This window comes from Carcharodon carcharias, chromosome 16 (genome assembly GCF_017639515.1).
Source record: "Carcharodon carcharias isolate sCarCar2 chromosome 16, sCarCar2.pri, whole genome shotgun sequence".
NCBI classification, from domain to species: Eukaryota; Metazoa; Chordata; class Chondrichthyes; order Lamniformes; family Lamnidae; genus Carcharodon; species Carcharodon carcharias.
Window position 1 is genome coordinate 8,564,005 of NC_054482.1, and position 18,115 is coordinate 8,582,119.

At 42.7% G+C, this 18,115-nt stretch overlaps 1 protein-coding gene across 2 annotated transcripts in view; it reads right to left on the minus strand.

Annotated features, from left to right (window-relative positions):
- The window catches only part of gpsm2 (G protein signaling modulator 2), an 83,635-nt gene that overhangs the window by 25,622 nt on the left and 39,898 nt on the right, over positions 1-18,115 (minus strand). For both annotated transcript variants that reach the window (XM_041208832.1, XM_041208833.1), the window contains exons 5-10: positions 17,776-17,918; positions 15,280-15,403; positions 14,228-14,343; positions 13,348-13,503; positions 4,015-4,123; positions 537-666 (exon numbers count right to left, since the gene is read on the minus strand). In XM_041208832.1, coding sequence (XP_041064766.1) covers positions 537-666; positions 4,015-4,123; positions 13,348-13,503; positions 14,228-14,343; positions 15,280-15,403; positions 17,776-17,918 — 778 coding nt within the window. The remainder of the gene's footprint in view (positions 1-536; positions 667-4,014; positions 4,124-13,347; positions 13,504-14,227; positions 14,344-15,279; positions 15,404-17,775; positions 17,919-18,115) is intronic.

The following is an 18,115-nucleotide window of genomic DNA, read 5'->3' on the forward strand; positions in this document are numbered from 1 at the left end:
GCAGTTCCAACAATGTCTTAAATTTTTCAAAAGCTGAAACTGTCTTTCATTTTCATACAGAACCATAATCTCCTCAAAATACACATTATTCATTTATTATCCTTACATTCTTCTATGTTCTGCTTTCCCACGCACACCCCCACCCCACTATTTTATTGAGCTTTGATGTTTCATCCATGTGAAGCACTGTATTTGTTGTGTTTATTAAAAAGATAAGCCTGTGCAGATGAAATTAAACAGACCCATATTTTGAATCCCAAGATACACTTCAGACCAGTGCTAATAATTACATTTAACCTGAGCACAAACAAATAAAAAGGGAAAATATTCAAATACTTCTATGACAAATCACTGTATTGATGAACATAAACATCCAACACCAAACACAAATTCATGTTGATCTGTAGTTCTACAATAGAAACAAGAACAGGGCAACTTCAAAGATCGCAGCATGGAACTACACTCAAACAGACAGCACAGGTTGGAGACGGGGCTGCAAAAAACTTCTCTTCACAGGATTTTTTTTTTTCACTCACCTTCCAAGTTTGAATCCAGTTCATGGCCTGTGACTAAGATGGAATTATTTGCACTGTAACTAATGCCCAAAACCATCTGAAGATCTGAAAGATTCATCCGAGCTGCCAGTTCACCACTTCTATCTCCTACCTGTAAAATATAAAACACTATTATGTTAAAAGAAAATTACACAGATTACTTGTATGAACTGTGACCCTATTTCATAGGGCAATGCAACTCCAACAATGTCTTAAATTTTTCAAAAGCTGCAACTGCATTTTGTTTTCATACAGAGTTAGAAAGGCACTGCAAACCTCTGGGTGTTTAAACAGCAAATAATAGATTCCATTTCTACAACTTAATATGTGACTTATGACAAGAAAAGTACAATCATTGTTGAGACAATGTTCCACATCCAAGAGTTTCAAGATTAGTATTTCCATGTAAGTGTATCACTCAAGGTGCAGATATGTAGATTTATCCACATATTATTCTTTATTACAGGTTTACATAATCATTTGTGAAATACTGATTTGTTTCTCAGAAGCAATGGCCTCGATATTTGCTGGGGCAGGAGAATTTGTTCGGGAAACCCAGAAGTTTTATGTGGTTCTGTACAGATCAATCAGTATGGCTTTATCACTCTTTGTGATAACTGAGATTGAGGAATAATCTGCAATTATTTTGATCTGAAAAATAGCATGTTCGAAGACAAGTCGCTTGTCAATCTCAGAGTTGGGAGTCATTCTCAAAATGATTTACAGTATTTTAAAAAAAAAACAAATAAAAAGCCATGACCTGAAAGAATTTTTCTTCTAAAAGAAAAAATGTTACATTTCAGGTTCTTTCGCAAAATTTTCTTATTCAACATCCTAGTAACAGTTCTCCCGAATGGACTTTATCTCATAAGGTCTGTAGCTAGAGATGTTATAAACATGCTCAGTTGGTTGCTCACAGCTCACTACCACAAAAATTGCCTTGGTTCAAGGAGAAATTCCACCACTACTTCTTAGGGCAGGTATGGGCAATAATGTAGCATTGCCAGAGTCTCTCAGATTCCAAAGAACACATTTTTCAGGAACTGAAGCACAGAATTTTAGCTAATATTAAGAATACAGGACACATATTTACATACTTATGAATCAGTTAGTTGCCTTGAATACTTCTTCAGCCAATAGAACAGTGTCAAGTAATAGCAAACATAAGCAGTTTTGTCTCCTCATATATCTCCCTTTCAGCAACTGAGCCTTTAGCTGAATCATTAATTTCAAATCAACTGCATAAGCCATTGACTTCAAAGCATGTGTATGTGGTCAAAAAGCATAATTTCAGCAAGAACTCAGGGCAGAAGCAAGTTTCGAGTATTATCCATTTTTATTTATTTATTTAGTGTCTGCAAATCCCTGAAGCCAAGTGATAGCCTCCTCATTTGCTGAGTTTTAGATGATTAGTTTGTAGAGGGACAGTCCTCGGTAATAGGCAGCGCTGTTTGTATCAAAAGTGCATAAGGGGTTTATACTGAGGCCCCAGTGGTGGAGGTTGGCTGCAGAGGGGCCTTGGCCTGTTGTGAACTTGCTTAGCAAGAACCATTCTCAATATGATAGTAAAAGCAATAAGTGAACAATTCAGATATTGCCCTTCATCAGAACCATAAAATATTACAAGTTGTTCAGCTGATAGATGGCAAAGGAAAATACTTCAGATCATGGAAATCAGAAATTCTGATGAATGGTCATCAACCAACATAACATTTTTGTGTCCAAAGATGTTGCCTAACCTGATTATTTCCAGCATTTTTTTGTTTTCATAGTAAAAAGGAGCATGGTAAAGGGAGTTTGGAAGCGTAAAGAAAATAAGCTGTAAAGCCTTTCAATGTAGAACAGGGGGAGATGAATACCCAATAGACATGTTAATAGCATGATTCCAAAGAAAACATCAAGGAGAATTAGAATAAAAAACGTATGAATAGTTAAAGATGAATAATTACGAGAGCAGGAGGCAATACAAATCTGCCCGTCCATTTTAACCAACCAGCTTTAATTACTCAGGTTTCCTCTGGATCTCATATACATCTTTTATTTTTCCCTCATCATGTTTCCTTTTGTCTGAAGCTATTATCACTTCTATGAACTAACCATCTTCTTTTCCATTGAATCATCTTGGTATTCTTTTTTTTACCTGGGTATATGTTGAGGGTTTATTTCTCCCTCATCATGTTCATTCTTATAAAATAGCAATCTATAATATTATGCTAATGAAGGGCAATGCCTGAAACAATGACTTGCTGCTTTGCGCCATGCTAACCATTTTCAGTAACTCCTGTTTTGGCTTCAGATCTGTAGCTTCTGCAGCATTTTTTTCTTCCTTTTTTTGTTTAAGGGTATAAATATTAAAAGAAATAACACATAGCTACAGAACTGCCAGCATTGCCAGCAGATTTTTTAAAACCTGAACCAAATGTGAAAATTGAGAACATGAATACTAAAAGAACATGCATCCAGCAGAGTTTGAAACCAGCTAATTTCTTCCTGAATCGTATACTTTCAGAATAAACTTGCATCCTTGACACAAAACTTATCATTTCATGCCTCAGCCAGGGGACCAACTCTCATGGAATAAAAAAAGGGACTCTTTGAACATGGGACCAGGTGAGGGGACGATAAGAACAATAGTGATGATTACTGGGGCCCATAAGAATGGGGCGGGGCGGGGGGGGGGGGGTTGGAATGCTAGAGACCATAACCCCCTGGTCGCCAACAACCACAGACCGCATGCGCACAAAGAAAACAAAGATGCTCAGTCTCCCACAGGCTGTCCTAGAAATAAGCGTGAAAAGATATCCTTTAACACAGGAGAAACAGACAAAATAAAAAGGGACAATCCCTTAAAATACAGGACAGTCGGTCACCCTGACCTCAACTCAATTCCTAACCCAGATAGACAGCTGGATGATGCAACCTTAATAAAATATGCTGAATTGCAATCTTAAGTGTCAGCCACGACTCAGTTGGTAGCATTCTCACCTGAGTCACAAGGTTCTGGGTTCAAGTGCCACTCCAGGCTTTGAGTACAAAATTCTAGTGCAGTACTGAGAGCGCGCTGTGCTATCAGAGCACAGATGAGATGATGAGACATCACCAAGGCCCCATCCGCCTGCTTGGGAGGATGTAAAAGATCCCATGGCATTATTTTGAAGCAGAGCAAATGAATTATCCCTGAAGTATTGGCCAATATTTATCCCTCAATCAACATCACAAAAAGAGATTATCTGGTCATTATCACTTTGCTGCTTGTGGGAGTTTGCTGTGCCCATAGAGGCTGCTGTGTTTCCTACATTACAACAGTGAAAACACTTAAATGACTGTGAAGCTTTCTGAAACTCAGTGGTCTTGAAAAAATGCTGTATAAATGCAAGTCTTTCTTCCTTTTCATTCACATATATGATGGTAACAATTTAACTGTATCGCCAAGCAGATTATTTAAAATATATTTTTTTACCTCTTTTGAAATTTCAAAGTGCTTCTCGGCAAAATGCACAGCTTGTTCATGACTTCCAAGTGCTGTGTAAGCATTTCCTAAACTCCAACAAGCTCTCCCTTCACCAATCCTAAAATTAAAGTGAAAAGCAGATTTACCAAGTTTAGGCCATATTATTTGAATTTTACACACACACACACACACACACACATAATGGGCTGAATCTTACCTATGTCAGGTGGGCTGGGTGCGGAGCCAATCGTCGCCTGCAATCAGCTGCACACCACCATTTTATGTGGGCGGGCCAATTTAGGCCCGCCTAGCATAATGCAGGTTCTATAGCACCCAGCGCTACCTGTACAGACAGGGGGAGGAGGGGCATGCATGCGAAAGAGCGCAGCAATCTCCCTGAGGCACAGAGTTGCTTGAGATTGAGTACATAAATCAGGAGAATTTCCCTCCCGTTGGAGGTGTTGTGCAGGGAGTGGGCGCAGACCCGATCGGCACCCCCAATCGAGTCCACGCTGCCATTTTACATGGGCGGGCCAGCATGAGGTGCGCCCGGAAGCACCGAACGGGCGGTGGTGGGTCCCCGAGTCAGGACCTGCACTCTTTCGTGCATGCGTGCACCTCTGTGCAAAAAGTGGAATTATATATAATTAACATTTGTAGCTTTTAAAAAAGCAAGGGACCATTCTTGAACAGATGCTATGATGGAACTAAGGAACATGAATTTATTTAAAAACATAGTTTGTTATGACTAACTTATTGTATGCGGCTAGGGAGAAGGAGTTAGTACTTGCAAAATGCTTACAAACGTGGTCCAATAACTGAAAGTAATGTTACTTGGCAAAAATGAACAATTTTTTTAATCTTTCAATTTTTGGTGTCAGCATTCTGATGGTCATGTATGTCTTTTAATTACACTTGGTGAGAAATAAAAAGCTGTCATTTCAGGATTCTTACTGAAAGGTTGTACATTTATTTAAATCAGGTCCCTGCCCAGAATTTATTGTAGCCAGCACTAAGCAGTGACCTCCATTCTTGCCTTGCCCATTTAATCTGCATGATATTTTGCTCTGGAAGAGTGAGATGGAAATAGTGCAGTTCCCTATATTAGGAAACTAAACAAAGAGTGCAAGTAACTATCTCCTGAACCAGACTGAAGGATTGCGAACTTAAAACATCTTTAATAGGATGGGTGATGCAAAGTCAAATCAGGCATAGAGAAAGAAATAAAGAGGCAACCAGCAGTGGGGAAAAAGGGAGAGAGGGCGAGTGGAAAGGGAGAAAGGGGAGAGAAAAGTAAAAGAAATAAAATCTTGAACCACAATTAAAATCTTAGAGGTGAGACACCACCTTCAATGGTTAACTTTCAGTGTTGAAAGAAGTTGACTGGCAGCAGTTGGCACTTTATACATTATTAAAAGGGAAAATGGATTTGAAATGACTTGATATAACTTTATGATTTTAAATAATCGTTTGACAGTACAGAACTTGAGGATTGCTGAAAAAAAAGGTTTTTGTCTTGCACTAGCAAGAATACCAATTTAAGAGGGAAAACAACAATTTATACTGTATGTGAAGAGTGCTGATTGGCTGGCAAGTGGCATTGCCATGGAGAATGAACCACTGATGGTGACTGACAGTTAAATGCCAAGTATTGTTTGAAATTTAAACCAAGCAGCTTGACCCTGATTGACTCATTCCTCAGGGCAATGCCTTGACCAGTGGATGGCTCTCACTTATTTTGTTTAGCTGAAACAAGCACAATGTATGTACATGTTCTTTGTGTCAAAGCCCTGTGTATTAATATACGTAGCTTCTAGTACTGCACTACATTGCAAGCCCGAATGACAATCATAAATTGGTTGTCAGCTCAATTCTCAGCACATTGAGGATTATTTAGCAAATGTTGTCGAATCGCAGAATCACATCTAATGCTGGACACTGTTTTGAGTTCTGCAAGCACGGGCTGGTTGGGTGCAGTCTGTACCTTGCCTGTAGCAAACAGCGGCTGGGAGATGCTATTTGATATGATCCACCAGTCTTTGGGACGTACAGCCTACGTACCTAGCATCACACTAGCACTGAAATTCATATACATTAGTCATTTGTGAGATTGGCAGAACATCTTTTTGGCTTGACTGCAGCATCTTGTTAGTGGCAAATACCACTCGTGTTGCATAGTAGCAATGTGAAACAGCTAGCTTTACCTATTGCTCTTCCGGAGTAATCCGAGGTAGACTGGGCACTTTTCAGGGCCGAAAGTGATGGCCTTAGGCCCGTTCATCAGTTTGCGTGACGCACAGCGCGAAATGTAGCCATTATCCTGCAGGATGCCTTTGATGTGCCCTATTTCATCATCAACCTTGCATGGTGAGCAAATGGCTGGGGTCTTATTTACAAGGTTGCCAATAAGACCAATCTTATAGCACGTGGAACCGTAAGAATCCCAATGCATATGTTGACCGGTGAAGATAGGCTTGTGGTGGAGGTGGTAGAGAATTCCCTGGCAGATTTTTCAACTAGTACATCAAGAAAGGGGAGTTAATTTGACTACTCCATTTCAAAAGGTGAATTTGAGCGCAGGATGGAGCCCATTAAGGTACTTAAGGAAATTGTTACATTTGCTATATTTAAATCTGCAGCTGCATGTATCATCCACATCAGAAATATACAAGGGATAGGAGGTTAGGTGTCATTCCAAAGACACGCTTTTCATGGAATCCAACAAAGATGTTTGCGACAGCTGGGCCTAGAGGGGATCCCATGGCAACACCATCTATTTGGACATACTTAGTATCATTAAAACTGAACTCAACTGTATGAGTTGCCAAGTTCACAAGTTCAATGAATACTGATTCATGCAATGGTGGCGAGTCTAGATTGCCATGATATAGTGCTGCAGCGTAAATATCTATGTCTTCCTTAAGCGGAACATTGGTGTTTAGGCCAGCAATGTCAAACGAGCACATGGACACAGCATTGCTATCGATATGCAAGTCCTGTATGGCCTTCACAAATGTGAAGGAGTCCATTTTGGCCCTGAAAAATGCCCAGTCTACCTCAGTTTAGTCTGGGAGAGCAAGGTATCTCAAAAATTTCAGCAACAGGTGAAGCTAGCTGTTTCATACTGCTACTATGTAGTAGCACCACGAGTGGTATTCACCACTAACAGGATGCTGCCGTCAAGCCAAAAAGACATTCTGCCTATCACACAAATGAGTAATGTGCTACATGAATTTCAGTGCCAGTGTGAATTTTTTTAATTCATTCACAGGATGTGAGCTTCGCTGGCTGGGCCAGCATTTATTACCCACCCCTGGTTGCCCTTGAGAAGGTGGTGGTGAACTGCCTTCTTGGAACGCTGCAGTCCATGTGGTGTAGGTACACTCACAGTGCCATTAGAAAGGGAGTTCCAGGATTTTGACCCAGCGACAGTGAATGAACTGCAATATATTTCCAAGTCAGGATGGTGAGTGACTTGGAGGGGAATTTCCAGGTAGTGGTGTTCCCATCTATCTCCTGCCCTTGTCCTTCTAGGTGGTAGTGGTCCTGGGTTTGGAAGGTGCTGTCTAAGGAGCCTTGGTGAATTCCTGCAGTGCATCTTGCAGATGGTACACACTGCTGCTACTGTGGGTCAGTGGTGGAGGGAGTGAATGTTTGTGGATGTGGTGCCAATCAAGCGTATATCCCAAAGACTGGCGGATCATATCAAACAACACGTCCCAGCCACTCAGATAACGGCAAAATACAGCGGATGCTGAAATTTGAAACAAAAACAAAAAATGCCGGAAAAACTCAGCTGGTCTAAGAGCATCTGTGGACAGAAAGACAGAGTTAACGTTTCTAGTCCATATGATTCTTCTTCAGAGCCGCTGTTTGCAATGGGCAGGTTACAAACCATATCCAACCAGCCGGTGCTTGCAAAACTCAAAACAATGTGCAACATTAGATGTGATTTTGCAATTGAGGATTATTGAGCAAATGTTGTCTAGTGTGCTAAGAATTCCGCTGACAACCAATTTAAGATTGTCAGTCGGGCTTGCAACGTGGTGCATTTGCATGTACTGGAAGCTACATATGTTAATTCACAGGGCCCTGTTCTTTGCAGACAGAAAGAACATGTAACTCTTTCGAGTACAAACCCGTTCCCATCTGTTTCAGATGAAGTCACATTGTTTCCCATTGTGAGATTTGAACTCTTGATACTCTTTTGAGTAAACCTGTTTCCATCTGTTTCAGATGAAGTTACATTGTTTCATAGTTTGCCATTGTGAGATTTGAACTCTTGATAATCTTTTAAATGAAAACCAAATCAACAAAATTGGGAAAAATCAGGCACAGCCCCTAATTCAGGTCAGCTGTAAAACCAAGAACAAAGTTTTAAAGGAAACTTACAAACTTTAAATCAAAATGTGATTAAAGGGGTCAACAAAACACCCCAGTCCCCGCGGTGCCCACCGTGCACGGAAGGCCTCGAGAGTGCCAACAGACACCGCGTGCTCCTTCTCCAGGGACATCCGGCAGCGAACGTAGCCACGGAAGAGGGACAAACAATCGGGCGGGACTCCCCCGTCGATCGCCCGCTGCCTGGACCTGTTAATGGCCAACTTGGCCAGGCCCAGGAGCAGGTTCACGAGGAGGTCCTCCTCCTTCCCGACCCCCTTCCGCACCGGGTGCCCATAGATCAGGAGCGTGGGGCTGAAGTGCAAACAAAACATCAATAAAAGGTTTTTCAAATAACTAAAAAGGGAGTGCAGCCTACAACACCCTATGTATACATGGTCCACGGACTCCACAAGACCGCAAAAAGGGCACGTGTCCTGAGAGTCCGCGAACCAATGCATCCTCTTATTATAAGGGACTGCTGCATGCAACACCCTCCAACCCAGGTCTCCGATAGAAAGGGGGAGGACACCTCCGTAGAGGGCCTCCCATCGGGGGCCTCCGCCGCCGGACGGCAACAAGGCACGCCAGGGCGTGTCCGGTAGACGGACAAGGGCGAGAAAATGGAAGGTGTGCAGCAGCAGTCCGTACAAAAAGCTCCTCTTTGCCGTGCCAAAAGGCACAGAGGGCATGTCCCCGAGGCGGCTCATATTGCGGGGCACCAGCACCCGAGGGAGGGTTCGGGGCTTGGGGCCAATGTGGAATTCCGTCCGAACAGGGGAACGCTCAGACGGAAGACCACCGCGCACCTGGGCCGCCTCAAGACCCAAAATAACGTCGGGTCCGAGCACGACCGTTCTCAGGTCTTGGATGGCAACGGCTGCGACCTGGACACTCACAGACGCGCGTCGCGCCAACTCCTGCGGGAGCATCCAGCCCAGTCCTCCGCCACCCAGCACGTCCCCGATTCTGGTCACCCCTGCGGCCACAGCCCTCCTCTCCGCCAACCACTGAAAAGGACGGAGGGGCGGATTCCTGAGCAGCGGCTCTCTGACGATAGCCGCTACTCCTGACGGGGGAGAGCTGCGTCGCGAGGCGACCACTTTCCAGACTTTGATCAGGTCCTGGTAAAAGACGGGCAATGCCTGCAAGGAGCCACCGAGGCCCAGCTGTTCTATAAACAGGAGCTGCACGTCATAATTCAGGCCGTGCACCTGACGGAGGAAATACGTCATCAGGGCACACCATCTAGGAGGAGGCTCGACGTAGAGGTATCGCTGCAGGGTCTGAAGGCGGAAAGTCGCCACCTGTGTGCGTAGGCACACTAGCGCCTGACCACCCTCCCTAAGCGGGAGACTCAGAACCTCGGCAGCGACCCAGTGCAATCTTTTGTCCCAGAAGAAGTCGACTAACAATCTCTGGATTCTTGTGACAAAGTCCGGGGGAGGGGTCAAAGTGACCAGCCGATACCACAACATGGCGGCGATCAGCTGGTTTATGACCAGAACTCGACCTCAGTAAGATAGCACTCGGAGCAGTCCTGTCCAGCGCCGCAGGCGAGCGGTGACTTTCGTCTCCAGTTCCTGCCAGTTTGCCGGCCAGGATTCCTCAGCGGGGCAGAGATGGACCCCCAGGTAGAGGAGGCTGGTCCTGCTCCAGGTGAAAGGCCTGAGCTCCTCGGGTAGGGGATCCATCTGCCACTGACCGACCAGGAGTCCAGAACATTTACCCCAGTTGATCCTGGCAGAAGAAGCGGCAGAGTAGACCTCCTGGCACTCGCGCATCCTCCGCAGGTCAGCCGGGTCACTAAACATAAGGAGCACGTCATCGGCGTAAGCCGAAAGGACCACCCTGATGCCCGGCCCGCGCAGAACCAATCCCGACAACCTCCTCCGCAAGAGGCGCAGGAAAGGCTCCACGCAGATAGAATACAACTGGCCAGACAGGGGGCAGCCCTGACGTACCCCTCTCCCAAAGCGAAGGGGCGCCGTCAGGGACCCGTTAACCTTCACTAGACACTCCGCGGCGGTGTACAGAAGTCGGATCCGGGCGACAAAATGCGTCCCGAACCCGAAAGCTCGCAGAGTTCCGAGTAAGTATTCGTGATCCACCCTGTCGAACGCCTTCTCCTGATCGAGAGACAGGAAGGCGCTCGACAGACCAGCCCTCTGGGAATGGTGGATGATGTCCCGGACCAGATGGATGTTATCATAAATGGTTCGGTCCGGGACGGTGTAGGACTGGTCAGGGTGGATCATGTGGTCCAGCACGGTGCCGAGCCGAGAAGACATGGCTCGGGCGAAGATTTTGTAGTCCGTGCTGAGGAGGGAGACCGGGCGCCAGTTTTTAAGAAGGCGGAGATCCCCCTTCTTCGGCAGCAGGGCAATCACGGCCCTGCGCCACGAAAGGGGCATCTCCCCGGTAGGAGATTTGAACTCTTGATCTTGGGGTTACAAACCCAGTACCATAACCACTTGGCTATTTAGGCCAAGCCAGAAAGAACATGTACATGCACTGTGCCTGTTGCAGCTAAACAAAACAAGTGACAGCCATTCGCTGACTCATTCCTCAGGGCTATGCCTTGACCAATCAGGGTCAAGCTGCCTGGTTTAAATTTCAAACAATGTTTGGCAGTTAACCGTCAGTCACCATCACTGGTGCCTTTGCAACAATCTTCAGCCAGAAGAAGTGTCATGTGGATGATCCATCTCTGCCTCCTCCGGAGGTTCCCAGCGTCACAGATGCCAATCTTCAGCCAATTCAACTCACTCCATGTGATATCAAGGGCTGAAGGGCTGCAAAGGCTATGGGCCCTGACAATATTCCAGCAATAGTACTGAAGACATGCTTCAGAACTTGCCGTGCCCCTAGCAAAGCTGTTCCAGTAGATCAAAACTGACATCTACCCAGCAATGCAGAAAATTGCCCAGGTATCTCCTGTACACAAAAAGCAGGACAAATCCAACCCGTCCAATTACTGCTCCATTGGTCTACTCTCAATCATCAGTAAAGTGATGGAAGGGATCATCAATGGTGCTATCAAGTGGCACTTGCTTAGCAATAACCTGCTCACTGACACTCGGTTTGGGTTCCCCTGGGTTAACTCAGCTTTTGACCTCATTACAGCCTTGGTTCAAACATGGACAAAAGAGCTGAACTCCCAAGGTGAGGCGAGAGTGACTGCCCTTGACATCAAGGCAGCATTTGACTGAGTGTGGCATCAAGGAGCCCCAGAAAAACTGGAGTCAATGGGAATTAAGGGGGAAAACTCTCCGCCAGCTGGAGTCAAACCTAGCACAAAGGAAGATGGTTGTTGGAGGTCAATCATCTCAGTTCCAGGACATCACTGCAGGAGTTCTTCAGGGTAGTGTCCGTGGCCCAAACATCTTCAGCTGCTTCATCAATGATCTTCCTTCCATCATAAGAAGTGGGGATATTTGCTGATGATTGCACAACGTTCAGCATCATTCACGATTCCGCAGATACTGAAACAATCCATATCCAAATGCAGCAAGACCTGGACAATATCCAGGCTTGGGCTGACAAATACCAAGTAACATTCACACCACACAAGTGCCAGGCAACGACCATCTCCAACAAGAGAAAATCTAACCATCGGCCCTTGACATTCAATGGCATTACCATCACTGAATTCCCCCACTATCAATATCCTAAGGGTTACCATTGACCAGAAACTGAACTAGTCATATAAATACTGTGGCTACAAGAGCAGGTCAGAGGCTAGGAAGCCTGTCCACCATCGACAAGGCACAAGTCAGGAGTGTGATGGAATACTCTCCACTTGTCTGGGTGAGTGCAGCTCCAACAACACTCAAGAATCTTGACACCATCCAGGACAAAACAGCCACTTGATTGACACCTCTTCCACAAACATTCACTCGCTCCACCTCCGATGCACAATGGCAGCTATGTGTACCAGCTATAAGATGCACTGCAGAAACTCACCAAGGCTCCTTCGATAGCACCCTCCAAACCCACAACCACTACCATCTGGAAGGACAAGGGCAGTAGATACATGAGAGCACCACCATCTGGAAGTTCCCCTCCAAGCCACTCACCATCCTGACTTGGAAATATATCGTCGTTCCTTCACTGTTGCTGGGTCAAAATCCTGGAACTCCCTCCCTCTCAGCACTGTAACGCCACAAAGACTGCAGTGGTTCAGGAAGGCAGCTGACCACTACCATCTCAAGGGCAATTAAAGATGGGCAATAAATGCCTAGCAAGCGACACCCACATCCCACAAAATGAATTCTAAAAATTCTCCATGGCAATGCCACTTGCCAACAATCAGCACTGTCCTCACAGACAGTATAATTAGTTGTTTTCCACCTTATATTGGTATTCTTGCGAGTGTCTTGATGAGCATAGGATGAAAAGTTTATGATTTTAGTTTGCATCTATCACTCAACTGGAAACATTGTAAATTTACAACACAGAAGGAAGGCATTCAGCCCACCATGTCTATGCTGGCTGAAAAAAAATAATCCAACCTAATCCCACTATCCAACTCTTGGTCTCTAGCCATTCAATACATTTCAAAGGTGAGGCAGACAGTGAAATACCATTTTCACATAGTCAATAGTAGAACTGCACATCTTGAATGAGAAATTTTAGATTTCTGCACTCAATCAAGCAACTGAAGTTGCAAACAGAAAACATCATTAACCTCACCATTATTTTGACAGTGAATTTTTCTTCTAAGCTGTCTTTCTTCTGACAGCTAAGTTTTCTTTTCATTACGAATACCTGTTAATGTAAGCTCAGCTTCTTTCAATGGTGACACCTACCATTTGAATGTAGTACTGCAATGCACTTCAAAACTTTGCTTCATATATTGGAATACATGTATATATTGTGGACTACGACCAGTGATAACAAAACAGACTAGATCGGACACCAATAATATATAGAGATTAAAGACAAAATATTGAATTTTACCTATCTGCAAGCTCTTGTGCTATCGTAAGGTGTTTCAAATGGTATTCGATGGCCTTTTCATAGTCTTGAAGCAGAGTGTAAGTGTTTCCAAGGCTGTAACAAGCTTGTGCTTCAACAGCCCTGTCTTTCAGCTGTCGAGCAAGATGCAGTGTTCTCCTAAACAAATACAGTAAGTTACACAAGTCAAAACATTTTAAAATACCTACATGAAACATTTTTAAAGCATTTTGGTGTATTTCAATGTATCAAAGAAACAGGAACTGACAGATTTACAGTTCTTGAAAAGCCTATCTTAAGTTCACATTCATATTAAAACACACTTGGATATCATATCACGGTCATATGGTAAGTGTACCTTGTGGTACATTACCAAGGCGTACAGACAAAAAAAGTCCCTGATTTAATCTCTCATCTCTGCAGAGCTAATAGACAAAGCCAGGTAATTTAAGCACCCATTCAAATTGGCCCTTGCATAGCCATTTTGAGGAGGAGAAAAAAAGTCGAGCATTGGTTTCTGCTCCTGTTTATCATCCATGGACTATGCATGAATGGATGTCATTCAAGGACAAGATCACACACAGCTTTAATACTACAATGACCAAATGAATAACTTGTGGTGTGATACTGGTTGGATCTTTGGTCTTGGAGCTAAACTGACCTCAGACCAAAGCAACAGAGGGTCATTCAAATCTCATTTTGGATGATGCCTTGCTGATCTAGATTCACACATGAATAGCCACTTTGGTGAGGTCAAATCTCAACAAAGTTTGAGAAATTACAGTTCCCCCCCGCCCCCCCCCCCTCAAAAAAATGCCGTCACAACATTTGGCTACTTGATTTCAAAACTAAGACAAAGGTTTTCATATTCAAAAATGCTCACTTGTAATATTCAGCTGCCAATGCAAATTCACCAAGAAACACATAGGCATTTCCCAGATTGCTACATGCTCTTCTTTCAGCTGATTTGTCTCCAAACTCCTTGGCAATTTCTAAGCGCTGAAAGCATGAAATGAATTAAATCAAACAAAATATCAAAGTGGTGAACTTCAATATTTAGACAACTGTAATGTACACTGCACAGCAAGCACAACCTGCAGTTTGCAGTTTTATTTACTGCATGATTATACCTGTTTGACATTGTGAGCAAAAAGTAGCACCTTTAAATTGAAATTAGAGGCATCCAGCTGCGCACTGCCCAGGTGTGTCATTTTTCATTTAAAATTTCACAAGATTCAAGGATCAAAACATGACTAGTTGTAAGGGCACACTTTAAACACAGACAGCTAACTACACCTATTCAGTCCTGGCTTGATAACATCATCCCTTTGAAAGTTCACAGCTTGATATTTTCACAATCTGGCTTTGACCAATGGTCATATTTGAAAGGAATGGCACGAATTGCTCTCACTCTGCTCCTTTGTGGAACTCACAATATAATCAATCAGACACTGACTATGACCAATAAAGGAAAACTTTTTCCTGGAGCTTAAAACAAGGTTTGAAAAATAGCAACCATTTAATGTGGAGAACAAAATAATTCAAATTCACAGGCCAAACAAAGACAAACAATATTTTGAGAAGTGGTTTACATCCATAGAAGCATTGTGAAATGTAACAGACATCAACATAAGAAAAAAAGGATTGATGAGCACACTTTTAAAGGAACTGATGTCTTCAAAATAGTTCAGTGGGACCTGGTGACTTCAGTTTACTTATTTACCTATAGTAAATGAGAACTGATATGTTGAGACTTCCATTTTTCAATCAGGATACAAAACAACATTAATTCAGAAAATCTGGATTAACTGCTCTACCCTGCCTCCTATCAATAGAAAACATGAAGAAAAGCAATGCAAATTTAATAATTTGCATCTCCATGCTGGCGGTATGAATTGATAGCTGGGGTAAAAATAAATGTTTGATATTTCATACCTCCTTGTGGGATTTCACTGCTTTTTTGAAGCTCCCCAAAAGGTAATGTGTATTTCCTAGATTCCCGTAAGCACGTCCCTGGGCTGCTCGATCTCCAAGCTCCTTAACTATTGCTAAATTTGCCCTATGAATAAAATTATTACAGGTAAATACTACTGAGTTGTGATGGTTAGTTCAGATTAGGACTTCACTTAACATAGGCAAAGAAAAAGCAAGGATAAATTGGGTTAAGAAATACAGAATAGTTGAAGGTTCACCAAAAGTATAACAGTAATCACTGCTCTCATTTAGGACTATACATATCCTTGGAGAAAGTCAGCCAGCACCAGAATCAATTTGTACAGCTGCCGCTTAAAAGTGTGCATGCAGCAGCATATGAGATCATTATAAGGTTAAGATGTTCCCCCTCTTTTTTTGTTAAGAAAGGTGTGGACAATTTCTTTAAATGTGTGGTCTCTTTAAATTTCTTTGCGCAGCTGTGCACTACTTTGAAGCAGCCGACATGTGTGCAGCCTGCACAGGTACTTTTGGGTTCCTGCGCAGCCTAGAGAAAACACTAACTAGGATCCCTTAAACAGGCCTCCTAGTTTCCTTACCAGCTCTTCATTCCTTTCTAGGGACAAACCAGTAAAACTTGAGGCTGATCAAAATTCTCCAGAGAAGGTTATGTGACGTCAAAAAGAAAACACATTTTAAGCATGATGAGCAATGCTTCACATTGTACTGTATAAACAAACAAAAACCCTGGAAATATTAACCAAATTTAATCCCTCTACGTATGTGAATAACTGGGACCCAAACACTTATCCCTACGGTTGCCCACTCGTCATCGCCTGTCACTCTGTTTATTCCATTTCCTGTCTGCTGCTCAATTCTCAATCCATGCCAATATATTATCCCCAATCCTACGTGCTTTAAGTTTGCCCAGTAATCTCTTATATGGGTCTTTAACAAAAGCTTTCTGAAAATCCAAATACACCACATCCACTATTTCTCCTTTATATATTCTGCTAGTTACATTCTCAAAAAACTCCAGTAGGTTTGTCAAACATTATTTCCCTTTCATAAAACCATGCTGACTTTAATTCCATTAATATTTTCTAAATGTCCTGTTATCACATCCTTTATAATAGACATTTTCCCTACTACTGATGTTAGGCTAACCAGTCTGTAATACCCTGTTTTCTCCCTCCCTCCTTTTTAAAACAGTGGGGTTACATTTGCCAACCTCCAATCTGCCAGGACTGGTCGAGTCTACAAAATTTTGGAAGATAACAACCAACGCATCCACTATTTCCATAACCACCTCCTTTAGTACCCTGGGATATAGATTATCAGGCCCTGAGGATTTATCGGCTTTCAGTCCCATTTAATTTTTCCAGCAATTTACTTTTTAGTAATACTAATTTCCTTCAATCCTCCACCTCGCTAGACTTTTGGTTCCCTAGCATTTCTGGGAAGTTATTTGTGTCTTCCTCCGTGAAGACAGAACTAAAGTAGTTGTTTAATTTCCTTGTTCTCTATTACAAATTCTCCAGTTTCAGGCTGTAAGGGACCTACATTTGTCTTCACTAATCTTTTTCTTTTTACATATTTATAGAAATTTTTACAATCCACTTTTATGTTCCTTGCAAGTTTACTCTCATTCTCTATTTTGCCCCTCTTAAATCAATCCATTGGTCCTCTACCGAATTCTAAACTGCTCCCAATCCTCAGGCTTGCTTCTTTGCCTAGCAACTTTATATGACTCCTCTTTGGATCTAATACTATCCTTAATTTGTTTTGTTAGCCATGGTTGGGCTGGCTTTCCTGTTGTATTTTTGCGCCAAAAAGGAATGTATAACTGTTGCAACACATGCATTTGTTCCTTAAATAGTAGCCATTGCCTTTTAATTAAGTCCCCTAATCTATCTTAGCCAACTTACACCTCATACCTCCGTAGCTTCCTTTGTTTAGATTTAGGACCCTAGTTTTAAATCTGACTACTTCACACTCCATCCTAATGAGGAATTCTATTATGTTATGGTTACTGTTCTCTAAAGCAGCCACACAACAAGGTTATTAATTAACCCCTTCTCATTGCACAATACCAAATCTAGGATAGCCTGTTCCCTAGTTAGTTCCTCAAGGTACTGGTCTAAAAAAACCACCTTGTACACACTCTAGGAATTCACCCACCACAGTATTATTATTAATTTGGTTTTGTCCAGTCTACATATATATTAAAGTCACCCAAGATTACTCCAAAGGGCAATCCAGCAAAAAATGATTTGAACTTCTACCCTAACAGAGATTGGGGGAAGTAGAATCCATTGTAGCTTTTCTAAAGAAAATGAATAATATATATTTTTTTAAATGTAAAAAACAGTATATGAGGAAAGGGCAGGTGAATTAAAATAAATGGACAGCTCCTTTAGAGAACTAGCACAGGAGCAATAAGCCAAATGGTTTCTTTTTCTGCTTTAAATTTTTCTGATTCTGAGAGAAATTACTCACTCATAGTAGCCTGAAGCCTTTTGTAAAGCCACAATCACCTCTTCTGAAAAATCACCTGGATCCTGAGTTCCTGCACAAGCCAGACTTTTTCCATTAGCATGGTATGCATTGCCAAGATTGTAAAGTGCTCTTGCTTCCCCTACCTGTTTTTTATAAACACAAAAACAAATTCAAAATAAGTAATAGTCAGTTACAAAATAGTAAGTAAGACTGAGGAGTTGCAGGCGCAGATGCCATGTGGAAATATGATGTTGCAGTGATAACAGAGACCTGGCACTAGGAAGGACAGAACTAGATGTTAAATATTCCCGGGTACAAGGTGTTCAGAAAAGATAGGAAA